At 45.0% G+C, this 12,625-nt stretch overlaps 2 protein-coding genes across 2 annotated transcripts in view; one reads left to right on the forward strand and one right to left on the reverse strand.

Annotated features, from left to right (window-relative positions):
• Vps11 (vacuolar protein sorting 11) overlaps window positions 1–6,740 on the forward strand; it is a 22,934-nt gene extending 16,194 nt beyond the window's left edge. Inside the window, exons 19-24 of the mRNA XM_077653310.1 lie at window positions 726–941; window positions 2,005–2,084; window positions 2,434–2,493; window positions 3,943–4,009; window positions 5,200–5,366; window positions 6,603–6,740. Of these exons, the coding sequence (XP_077509436.1) occupies window positions 726–941; window positions 2,005–2,084; window positions 2,434–2,493; window positions 3,943–4,009; window positions 5,200–5,340 (564 nt within the window). The 3' untranslated portion in view covers window positions 5,341–5,366; window positions 6,603–6,740. The remainder of the gene's footprint in view (window positions 1–725; window positions 942–2,004; window positions 2,085–2,433; window positions 2,494–3,942; window positions 4,010–5,199; window positions 5,367–6,602) is intronic.
• Window positions 5,620–11,959, reverse strand: LOC144119553 (transmembrane protein 222). Its single transcript, XM_077652135.1, has 6 exons — window positions 11,734–11,959; window positions 10,693–10,777; window positions 10,585–10,616; window positions 10,436–10,529; window positions 6,584–6,750; window positions 5,620–5,623 (listed from the first exon to the last, which is right to left on the reverse strand). The coding sequence occupies exons 1-6, from the start codon at window positions 11,814–11,816 to the stop codon at window positions 5,620–5,622; spliced, it is 465 nt and encodes a 154-aa protein (XP_077508261.1). The 5' UTR covers window positions 11,817–11,959.
• Between the last annotated feature and the right edge of the window lie 666 nt (window positions 11,960–12,625).

Here is a 12,625-nt window from a genome sequence, read left to right on the forward strand (position 1 = left end):
AGCTGTGTGACGTTTGAAAGAATCTAACCAATAGCCATCTCTGAACAGAAATACGCAGGAACATGAGGCAGCGGAGGGCGCGAGCATGAAAAAGTTGCCGGAAAGGGCTTGCTAACTTTTGCGCGCTATTGTAGGTTCTCTGCTGCATGTAGAAGTGTACTTGGCTCAGGTGTTCATGAGGACACAGTGTAGTGATTGAGCGAGTTTGTTGTTTTTGTGGTTTTTGAGGAATGGAAATGGCGCAGTAACTGTCTCGCTTTTGAGTAGACACCTCAGCCGCACATTGAGTGAAGGGGTGAAGGTGAGAGTGAAAGAAGAGAGAAAGAGGTGCCATAATGGAGGGCTCCGAAATAATTTTCGCCACTTGGGAATCTTTGATGTGCACTGACACTGCACAGCTCACGGGCGCCTTTGCGTTCCGCCTGTATCTAAACACGGCCGCTGCGGCTGGGTTCGAACCCGGGTACTCTGGCTCAGTAGCCAGGCACCCAAACTACTGAGCCACCACTGCAATCCGAGAGTTTATGTACTTTCCTCAGAAGGTGTTTCAGAGCCCCTTTAAGCAGCATAGCACAAGCATTTGTCAACTTTATTACTCCCTTCTCTTTCTTAGTTTGTTTTTCTTTGGCAAGCATGACCTTGAACCCTGTTTAAAACCGTGTGGTCTTGGAAACTTCCCTCCTGGCCATGGCAGAGTGGCATTCTCCTTGACTGCTGTGAGCGCACAGGTGGAAAAGGGGCGTCTGCTGCCCCCTGTGCTGGTGGTAGAGATGACCCGGCCAGCACCCCTGGCAGCGCTCAAGGACTACCTGGTGCGCCACCTGCAGGCTGAGAGCCGCCAGTTGGACGAGCACCAGCGCCTGATCGCCCAGTACCGCCAGGAGACTGAACGCGTTCGGCAGGAGATGCACGAGCTGCGCCATGGACCACGCATCTTCCAGGCAAGCCTCTTTAGTTGCCACGTATTCTGGGTGAAATCTGGTGGTTGTCATCTTGGAGAGCTAAAAGCACCCGCAGCTTTCTTCTTCAAGCTTGGTTTTAAAGATGAAACAAAGCAAACTCAAAATTGACCACAGGTTTTTTGTAAGTTTGTTCAGCATGCCTAGTCATTCAGTACAAACAAACTTGTTTGTGTTTTAACATTGAACAGTTTGTTATACATTGTTTTGTAAGAAGGCTGAAGCAGAACAAAAAGCACCCTTTCTTTTACTGCTCAGAATGTCTACTTATTGTGAACAGTGCAGTATTGAGGAAATAAATTTTACAGATGACTGCACATTGCAGAATGCATTCTTCATATTCAGGTGTCAAGCCTGTGCCTGTCAAGTTATGACAACACAAAGATTAAAACCAGCGGAGGGGAAGTAGACACAGTAAAGGATACAGGACGATCCTAGATTTTTAATTGACTGCCGTATTTCAGTGAAATTCACATATAAACCCTGCAGCAATGCAAATCACATATAAACCCTGCAGCAATGATTTGCATATGCGCAACACATGCTGATTTTATTCTTTGTGACCATGTATCAACTGGCCCAACTCTCCACTTAACTGAATCAAGATGTGACAGGTTGGCTGTGTTGTCAAGTTACGAGCGTGTGTAAAACCTTGACTAGGGAGGGCGTGATGGGAGAAGCTTGTCAAAAGGCTGGCTGCAGTTGAAGCCATGGAGGATTTTTATCTTGCTGAAGCAGCTGCGTACATTGACAACACTGATGGCTGTCATTGAATGCCAGTTGTGAAATGACAGATGCCAGGAGGAACAGAAGTAATGGAGTTGTAGGTGTGGTCATCTCTGCTTCAGGTTATATATAGATAGATACCTAATGACCAGTTCTGTGCAAACAGTGAATCTTACAGCAACAGCCTTCATACCGTTTTGGGTGTTTGATATAGGGTGTAACTCTGCTGTACCTGTGTTTGTTGCCGGTGGGTTCCACTCCAGTACACTTCCCTCGTGTTCTCATGGAAACAGCGCAGTCATTTCTTTGCCATCTGCAGGATGCCAAGTGTTCAGGCTGCAACCACCAGCTGGAGCTGCCTTCGGTTCATTTCCTCTGTGGCCACTCCTACCACCAGCAGTGAGTGGCCCACTTTTCACTTGTTCTTGTGGATCGCAGTTCAAGCTGCTGCATGCTGCTAGCAATGAGCGTGCTTGATATCTGTAAGCACCCACCGTGGCCTAGCTTAAAAGAATGTCATGCAGTATGTTGCTGAATGGAAAGATGAACGGAAGTCTGGGAAGGTACATGCAACGCAGGCATTTGGACGGGGTTTAATCTCAATTTTCTTGCATCATTCATTGTTAGACTGATGTGTGTTAGACTGGTTTCGAATCACTACTATAGCTACAGGCCCCAATTTCTGTGCTGCGGTGTGGTTTGTTTGCATGCTTGCACCCTCAAGAGTGACACTTTCACACTACTGCAGGTGCTTTGAGAACTATGCCGAGAGTGACACAGACTGCCCAGAATGCCTGCCACAGCACAGGTAGGACGGACTTCCGTAGACTCTTTTAGTAATCCAAGGTCATCTTTTTTAAAAAATTTTCATCGGGTCCAAATGAGCCTTTTGTGCATTCATCCAACATTTCATGGTTTGTAGGTCTCGTATTGCAGCTGTTCTGTGTTGAGCTCCGCAGCGAGGTTGGCCTGATTTTGTAGCAAATTTGTCGCACACATTATAGTCGCATTTTATTGATGACTATCACCATTATTTTCTGTCCTTAAAAGGGGACATGCTCCGGAGCAAAACTATTTTGCTAATATTTGTGCCAGGTGACTAAAATTTTCACTCTGGAGAGATTTTTGCCAGTTCTTTTTAAATCTCATCAATTCGCCTATCTTGCTTAGGTCAGTTTTTGCAAGTCATGCATTTGAAATGTAGTGATGTTTTTGTGCAACTGTTTGTCGTCAGTATATACACGAAGCAGCACAGAGAAATATGTCACCTTCCTCACTGCGATTCCTTTTCTCCAGAGAAAACTGTGTGGCATGTATAAAATTTCATAGTTAAAAAAAATTTATGCTGTTTAGAATGTCTCCTTATGATGGGACTACAATAGTTTCAACGAATTTCAATCCCTTTCGTAGCCATAAATTGGAATAGAAATAAAATGGCTGCATTTTGCGTATAGTCGGCATATCTTTACCAAATTTCGTTGTGATGCGACGAGAGTAAGTGCAGTAACATTTTGAACAAATGCTGATTTTGCATGAAAATGACCGAGTAAAACCCGCACGAAGTCATTTAAAGAGCCAGTGGCGATGCAGTTTATGGGGGCAGAAAAATCTCGTTTCTAATTTCTGTTTCTAGCTGCGAAACTTCCGGAGGTTGCGTCCAAAACAAAAAGGCTTCTCTCTGCCTGCAGCACCACAGTGACTGCAAACGCCTCTATTCAAATGTGTTGCCATAGTGAATGTAACTTAGTTGTGCTCATTTTCCGGCCACTTGGCATGAAAACATTGCAGGATTTGGTAATTTCGCATCTGTATTCGGCGCTGGTATTCTTGTGCATGAAAGAGAAAGGCTTACACATAATGAAATGAGCAAAAACCAAAAGTGGTATCTTTCAACAAGAATCAGTTTTTTTTCGCTCATGTGTCCCCTTAACACAGTTATGCGGCTAAAGTTGCATTAGGGACTTCTCAGGAGTGAAATGTGTCCTAACCAAAAGGTCTTGCTTTCGCCTGTGAGATAATGGGAGTGTTAATCAGGAATGGTATGCACAGAGTATTCGACTCTGCTGCACGCAACCATAAGCTACTGAATGGGATGTAAAGCCTCGGAGGCTACTGTGAAAGCTTGTAGTACGTGGCTGACACTGGGCATTGCGAAGATGTCTGTGCCAGGAAAATAAAATGAATTTGAATCAAGCAGTGCAGCATCAATACGGCTTCGCATTATATTTTCCACCTCTGCCCGTCTCTTGCACTGCAGCAAGGTGATGGACATCCTGCGGTCTCAGGAGCAGTCACGAAACCTTCACGAAGACTTCCATCATCAGGTAGGCCCTACTTTCTAGAAATACACATGCTTGCTGTAGCTGTTTGTTAAAACCAGAGACTGTGCACTTTTAAGCAAGCTGCATTTGAAGTTGAGAAAACTTGTGTGCAATGTGTAGAAGAGGCTACTCTTGTCCAAAAGATGAAGCAGTTCTAGTAAGACATTGGTAGTGCAGGGTTTTTGCATGTTTTTTCTTAGCAGGTTTGCTTGGCACATCAGTAACATTGTACATAGAGCTCTGTTTGTAGTAGCCACACTCACACTTGTCTACCAGCCTTGTAATAGTTAGTGAGATATGCTCCAAGTGGCAGGAATATGTCGCATCAGCAAATCAGAGCTCATTTAAGTGTGGAAACCTAATAACATTTGTGCACAGTTCAACCCTGTGAATATGTGTTGTGAACGTACAATAAACAAGAATGAAGGAATAGCTTCTCCCTGCCTTCAACTCACTGGCTTTGACAGCAGAGTGTGTGGAGTATTGTCGACCCGAGTTGGCAGCTGCGGCGCACGTGCTCCTAGGGTTGCAGCATTTTAAGTGCAAGTCTGCTTGTTATCTGCAACATAACAGCATCCAGGAGGATTCCGGTGATACGATGTAGTCTCTTTAACGTAACAAAACTGTTAAAAGTTTATTGCCAGATTGAAAGACCAGCAAATAAGAAACAAAAAGGGAAAATAAAAGAAACGCACATGGTCGCCATTTACTAGATCACACGTGTGCCTGTGAAAAATGTTGAGTTCTTCGTAGCAGTATTTCGTAAAGAAAAATTCACCACGGCACTTGTGGTTAGCAGTCATTTGACAACTTTAAACATTTTTGGGCCAACAACAAATGGGGAGGAGCACGAGTGACCAGCCACACTAATCACACTGTCATGGTCGAAATGAAGCGCCACTGTTTCTCCCTTAGTTGTGCATGGCAGATCGTAAAAACTAGTTGTGGCACTTTTGAAATGGTGACCCCAGGGTAAAAATTCGGGAGACTTGGCTGGCACACTGAACACTGTCTTTTGCCGTTGGTAATGATGACTTTTTTCAAGTGACCCGCGAAGACCACTTTGGTACAGCACTCACTCTTGTGTCAATGGCATTTGCCGAATCTGCATGCACCATCCCCTTACTGAGGTAAACAGCGAGTTCAGTGGAAACAACAAAGCGGGGGGGATGTGTGTTGTCTTGACAATGCAGCTGGAGCGCTCAGAGGATGGCTTCTCGGTGGTGGCCGACTACTTGGGTCGTGGCCTGTTCCAGCGGTTCACGCTGTTGGCACCAGCAACAGCAGCAGCAGCAGGACCAGGAGCAGCAATGCCGGGGGCAGCCAGGTCTTGATCATAGCCCATGCGCTGCAGTGAAAGGTATGTGGTCTGTTTTAATGCGAACCTCGTGCAGGGCAGTTGAAAGGAAAGCACTGGGCGATAGGCAGAACACTGACAGCGCAGCCGGGACTGGAGAACGAGCACCAGCTGGCCCTCTAGCTAAAATGAAAAAGGAAAAAGTTAGCTTTGGAAAGCCAAGTCATGAATGTTAGCACCGGAGGCTTATCAGGTTAAGAGCCAAAGATAGCTGTGTGCACCGAATAACTAAGTGGAGAAATGAGGTTAAAGAAATTTAGCTGCAAGACAAGGGTAAATGGAGATCAGTGACAGAGGCCTTAGTCACGCAGTGAGTTTGACACAACTGCTGACAATGGCAGTTATAGTGCTCCCACCTGCTAGCCTGCTAAGCAGGATAAGTTCTTCACATTGCCAGCAGCCATGAAATGCACTGGATTGCTGTAACGTGAGGCTGTCTGTAGCCTGCAGTATAAGTTGCAACTCCAGGTAAAGGTGTTACTTTGAAAAGTGAGGCAGCGGCTGTCCACATGCTGATCTCGGAACTTTATGATTCAGTAGGGGTTAGCCCATTACTGTGTTTCTCTTCGGATATTCATCTTCTGCTGCTTACCTGTAACTAACCTTCTGTACATCTTTTGAGCCACACTTCCTTTTATGGAAAGTTCCTCACCAGGACCACCACACTGCCCCCGATCACGGCTGATGCATCTTGAAAAATTGACTGTTTTAGTACATGGAATGTCGTCTAGCTTAGCATTATTTATGCCTAAGATGTCTGCACAGCCACAACAAACTCCCTCAAGCTAAAGGGGTCCTTATCCAGATGGAGATGTGTGGAGTGTCACAGCAGCCACTGAAAATGCCTAATGGAGCTCATACAAAGGGGAATTCATCAATTTCCCTTAAAAGCCAAAAAAAGTACGCGTACAATGAGCATGCGCAGTTTATAAATAGTTCACAACGATCTTGAAAGTTGACCTCTAGCAATGGTTTTACTGCTAGTACTTAAAATGCTTGTGTACACTGCAAGTAACCAGTGCCTAATGGGCATCTGTGAAAAGCTCCTTGCTAGCTGTGCAACATCGAGCTCCATTCCCTCAAAATGGAGCTCCTTTGTTTAAATTCCTTTAGTTCAGAGGGACCGTGTGGCCTTGCTCATGGCTGAATAGCAAATATACATTTGTTTTTTGAACAAAATCAGTGGCCTGTGCAGTCCTTGAGCACACTTTGACACGAACCGTAATTTGCGCTGCGCAGAGATACCAAGCACCCACCTGACGTATGTGGAATGCAGGGGCATCATGAGCGCCAACTTGACCATGTTCCACCCTGTGCTGCCGTTATACTGCATCAGGTTCAGGCAGCGGGCGACGTGCGAGTGGCAGTTGTCACAGAACAGGTTGTGCTGCACAGACAAGGTTAAGCTTAGCGCTGCTAAATGTGTCGAGTGTGCAGCGCACAGCAACCCTCTTCAGTTGCTGCCCCAACAGGTGTGGATACGAGACTGGTTAAAAGGGCACGAAGAGAACGCATGAAATACACAAAAGGAATGTTTATCAAGCACTATACTACTATACACTGAATATTAAAAAGCATGGAAATAGCGTGCGGGCGCCGGTTTTTTGTACAAAACTGTGTAAATAAGAATAAAAACTGCTGTTAAGAGTTTTCTTTTGTGACATTTGTGCTGTCTATGACAAGAATATATCATGTGTTTCAAATTAATAGATTGGTCTTTGAAAAGGTATGGGAGATACAACAATACGGTTTGTGCAGGTGGATTCTACAGCATGACGGACATTATGCATCTGATACAGCTTTATAATTAAATGAATTAAATATAACTAAAGAACTTTTTTATTTTTATGGTAAAATTGCACTCACAGTGGCTCTAGAAATTGAACGGCATCACTTTCAAGCTGTTCTGACCGCTGGTTTTTTTTTTTTTTTTTGAAAGAACGGGTGTATATTTGTATTTAAGATTACTTAAAAAGGCCTCTAGTGTGATACATATCCGTACCTGTCTTAGAGACATATACGAAAACCTCCAATATAATTGAAAATTACTTCGACAAGTGTAACGAAGCAGTTAGCTTGTAGAAACAGGTTCAAAAGCTCAACCATTTTTCATATTAAATTCTTCCTGCCAATATGGGCCGCACAAAAATTGCACACCGCCACTTGTAAAAACAGAACGCCAAGGAGGCCTGTTAGCGAAAGAGAAAAACACGCTGGGTGGTTTGATAGCTGGGTAGTTAGTATTCAGCAATTAAAAATATGGTATGCAGTGCGCTGTTGTCAATTTGCCAGCACTTGAAGCAAGTGGGACAACACGAGTCCCACTGTCCTACAAAGGGATAAATGCGAGGTCGTGAAGGCATTTTGCTAAAATTCTGTCTGCATAAATGCAACTGCCCTGTTACTATAAAAACAAGCAAGCTCTAGCAAAAGTTTGTAACATAGCATTTCTGTGCCATAAACTTGCTGTCTCCAATGAAAGCTGCAGTTTCTAAGAAAAATCATTTTGCATTCCAGACAAGTGCCAAACCCTGAATAGCAAGCAATTTTTCTACAAGCACACTTGCTCCTGTACTTGCAGCTTCAGCATATACTAAGCAGTTATAGTCACTGCTTGTAGCCATCACATGGCATAAAGCAGAAAAATTTGTGTGCCATGCTATACAAGGGAAACCATTTTTAAAGGTTTGCAAGCACACCCACCACATGAACTTGCATACTGGACATGCCAGGGAAATAGTATAGCATGTGTACACCATTTGTTTGCTTCACAAGAGTAGGAAGAGCCCTCTTGCAGTGTGTCCAAAGCAAAAAAAAAAAAAACTCTTCTAAACCGCCACGCCTTTAATTGAACACACTACAATTTTGGCAGACTAAGAAATCACAGTTGTGGAGTCTAAATACAGCATGCTGCAACATTTTGCATGTCATGTCACACACTGGCACACTTTTGTCATACCTCCCACCAAAGAACGATGCACCATGGAATGACAATTTTTGCAAGCGTACTGCTAGCAGGGCTTTCTTAGCAAGTGCTATGTATGAAACATTGCAATTCTTCCCATGGTGGAGAGGACACACATTCTGGGGGGCCATACTGGAAACCTGGCAATTTCACCCTAACCTCAACAAGTGCTCTCCAGGTGTGTAGTATAGGTACTTTTAAAATTTAATGAAGCTGTGAAAGTAACAAAGTAAGTTGTTTATTGGCTGAATTTGTGCTTCCTGAACAAAATAGAAAGCTGGGGCCATAACTTACCGAGGGCTCACTGGTCATCAAAAGCAAGGCGCACATGCGAGATGCAGTAGGCAACGAAGAAAAATGCAGGAAACCCTAGCTCAGCCGCTGGTTGCTACGTGCCATGCAGCAAGTACGAGGGAACCGCACCACATCTTATACCATTGCCAACGCATGCATCCTTACCATAAAAAAAAAAAAAGACTTGCTACATGCCATTGCATCTGTCTTTTTAAGGTGCAAGCCTTATTTTGCCTTACTGAACAAAAACCCATCTCTCTCTCTCTCTCTCTCTGCATATTTGAGTGTGTGTGTGTGGTGACACTCGATGGTACCCATTAAAGATGGCGTCCTATGCAACCTGGCAGGTGGCGCTTAAATTAATAATTTGTCGCAAGAGGTTGCTCGGGAAGAACCTGGATCGCACAAATTCCACCGGTGGCAGCACCTGCCATTCCAGGGCAGTGGCGCACTGCTGCACCATTGCGCCAGGAGTGGTATGAGGACTCCTAGGGGGTTCTATGAATGTTAAGTAGAGAAAGACCAATTCTGCATATACGGGCATTAACCAATTAGCTATTGCGGAGCGCCTTAATGCGGAGCGCGGGCCGCAGTGCGGTGGCGACTGCCTTCGTGGAGTTCACACGCAGATCAGAAGGGGTGCGGTGATGGCTACGCAAAGCCATGCAGAGGTAGAACTGCCAGCTGCATGGCATTGGGTTACACCACACCGCAGTGCGCAGCGACTGTGTTCAGAAAGTGAGCGGGCGGGCTTACACCTTCTCACACGTAAGCAGTCGTGTCTTTGTCGACTTTTTACTTGAAGTCTATATGCAGTCCTGCTGTTGGAAAAGGGATCAAGAACTGCACAAAAAAATCAAGGAAACCGAAGGTGTGCCTCCACCTCTTGCTTCGTTCGTCCGGGCATTTTTCTCTCCACCATGGAAAGCAAGGAGCAAATGAGAATTCCCAAGCGTTTTTTTCAGTTGCACTTCGAACTTATCTTTGCACAGAAGGATGCGAAACTGCATGGTTATAAAATCACTCTAGTACACAGATGTGGTATATCTTGTACTAAGATCCCTGCACAAAACTTTGCGTGCGAGGTTAATAGTTTGTTTTCTTCTTTTATACTAAGATAACATGTAGAACAAGACTTACAGTCCTTTGCCGGGACCAGATTTCTCTCATAAAAATTCAAGTATGTATTAAAGACTACAGCTTTTATCCGTGATGTAAAACACCAACAATTAACTACTTCATGTAATGCAATGTAGTGACACTTTGTGCAGAAAAGGAATGGACTCTTAAGACACTCTTTATCTTTATTAGAGCATTGTCTGAGAAAGGCTGTTGTGAAAACAATGAACACAGCAAAGACAATTCTGTCCATTTTCTGTTGTTAATAAAGATCAGCACTACAGAGCTTTGTAGCAATATTGACATTCGCTCGGCAGCAAAAGCCGCATTTGTTGCTGCATTCCATTAAAAATTGTGACGTCTACACCAAAAAGGACTCCACAATCACTGTTTTGAACTGCACGGTAGTTCCTAGCCTAAAAAACTGTGCTGACGCACGCAGTTTACTTAAAGTCGACCGGTGATGAGGACACCTGTATTTCACTTTCTTGTTGTTTCTAGCTTTAGAAGCCGTGTTTTCAGCATCTTTGTCATTGGAACGCGGTAAGCTATCAATACAGGCCAGTTTCAATTTGTCTTCAGCATCCCTTTAAAATTTTGGTGTTCCGTTTCGCAAAAGTCTCCTCAAAAAACGTAAGGAAGCACAGCAAACCATGAAAAGTTTTGCATAAGAGCACAGAGTTTATGCACCCACCATGCGGCCTTTGTACTCCTCTGAACCCTGTGCAACGGCCCGGTCCCAGCCCTGCACCCCATCCCTGGCACGGCTGGGATCCAACATCCAGTACCTGCAACAGGCACATGCCACTTCAACAGCTCTTGCTTTAGTAGCTACTTGCTTACTTTGCAGGCCGGCCAAAGGCCATATTGTCCTCCTGCAAGGAGACCGCATATCATGAATGATGTCCACATCTCATGAGCGAGTCCGCGCGTCATCCACGCCTTACTTACAGACACGAAATAGGGCCCTGCGAAGTCCCGGACAACACCATTGGACGTGCAGATGCCCATGTGGCCAATCAAGGGGCAGAACCATCTGCACAAAGACAAATACACCAATGGCACACGACTTCAAATGAAAAAGTTTGTACCATATCTGCGAGAAACATGGTGTGCAGCTGAAATAACGACGGGCTTAATACAGCTATACTTGCGCTGCATGGACTGCACTGCCAGTCTTCAAAATCAGTGATGTCAGAACAATGCAAAGCCACCACTGAATACCTTTTGGGGCTCAAGGCAGCTGCTAAATGCCCAGCTTAATTTGAATAACTTCAGAAAAACACTCATAACCTACTGCAATTTAGTATTTACTTCATGCTTTTCTGTGCGCCTTCCTCTTAAAGCCTATTATTTGCAAATTACGAGAAACAAAACAAAGCGGCACTCAAGTCTCTCATACTACCGTCCGATTCAGCCCATTTCATTCAACTCCTCTCGCCACAATGTGTAAATTTACATTATACAGGCATATGGAGTAAATTTAATAACAGCACTAGTCATAATGCAAGTAGGGTGTTCGTTCCAGGCCACAAATGTACCGTACCTCAAGGCTAAAAATCGTGAAGCAACATCCACGATTATGTCAACGTATAAAATACAATGGCTATGGCATACGCCTCCGCTTAGAGTACATGCTTTGGAAGGCTTTGAAAGAACAGTTCAGGCAATATGCTTCACAACGTATGCGTATCGTCGTGCTTCCGTCAGTAAATTCCAAGGGCACGAAACAATACGTCTTCTTACACGGCTCGCATCATAACGCTACGCGTGCCTAGCAAGCACGAAGAAACATACGCAGGTATCGACTAATTAGCCACTGAATTTCGGGAACTGCCTTTGATTGACCGATTCAGGTTTATTTAACACCGGCGACAATATCCCAACCACCGATCGTTGTAAAACCGAAGAACCGCACTGAACTGTCAAAACGAAACGCGAAAGCTGCGCACACCTGCGCCCCACAAATGAAAAGAGAAACCACGAACTCACGTTAGCAATGGTATCGGCGTCCATACAATGCAGAACGGGAAGCGGTCGCGGTTGAAATCGATGGCCACTGGCTTAGGGCTCATGTCGAACTCCGCCAGCTCTAAGCACTTCGAAAATCTGCAAAAATGACCTGCAACAGCGCTACAGATTAGCGTGCAGGCTGATAGCTTAGCTGGTCCTGCTGCGCGAAGGCATGCGCAGAACGTTTCCCCCGAGATCGGGTAATCAAGCGGGCGTCTCGGAGGCTGAGCCTCTGGATAGGACGCTGCTGCGCTTCGCTGGTATAAAATTTAAAAAAAAACACGTTCCACTTGTCAGCACACTGCATGGAAGGAGGTGCTCATCATCCTCAAAGTTTCTCAAAATTAACTGTGTATGAAAACGGTAGGTACGAAATTTAACTTCCTTGGTATAAAACGCAACTCTGATGCACGTATCATCGGGTAGCGTGGTTTCGTGAGATGTACCCGTCGTCTGGCAACACTGGTATAGCAGACGACCTGCGCATCTCACGAAACTCTACTGATGAGGAATATCACCATAATATCCATAATATGGCCTACTTGCAATGCTAGAAAAGGCCGCGAGAACATAGAAGAGGAGGAGGGGTGAATTTTTATTTGGTTCCGCCGACGTGTGCCGCCCTGCGGGGTCACCGTCTCCGCGGTTCACCAGCTGCCATCCTCCTTTGGCTCTTTTTTATAGGAGAGTAAAGATCTTTACTCAGTAACTCACTTCCGGGTGGACACTTCAACCGCACCATGAGGTGGGGGATGGAGGAAAGGATATGGCGCAGTAACTGTCTCACTTCCTGGTGGACACCTCAACTGCGTCATTAGGGAAGGTAGGGGCGAAAGAAGAAAGAGGATAGGATAAACTTTGTTTGCTCTAA

The sequence above is a fragment of the Amblyomma americanum genome, chromosome 2 (assembly GCF_052857255.1).
Source record: "Amblyomma americanum isolate KBUSLIRL-KWMA chromosome 2, ASM5285725v1, whole genome shotgun sequence".
Lineage (NCBI taxonomy): Eukaryota > Metazoa > Arthropoda > Arachnida > Ixodida > Ixodidae > Amblyomma > Amblyomma americanum.

Excerpts from the sequence above, each read along its gene's own strand:
- LOC144119553 (XM_077652135.1), bottom strand. The coding sequence starts at position 11,816 with ATGAGCCCTAAGCCAGTGGCCATCGATTTCAACCGCGACCGCTTCCCG. Across the intron at positions 10,778-11,733 it reads ACGCCGATACCATTGCTAAC|ATGGTTCTGCCCCTTGATTG; the intron begins GTGAGTTCGTGG and ends GTCTTTGTGCAG. Across the intron at positions 10,617-10,692 it reads CAGGGCCCTATTTCGTGTCT|GAGGACAATATGGCCTTTGG; the intron begins GTAAGTAAGGCG and ends GTCTCCTTGCAG.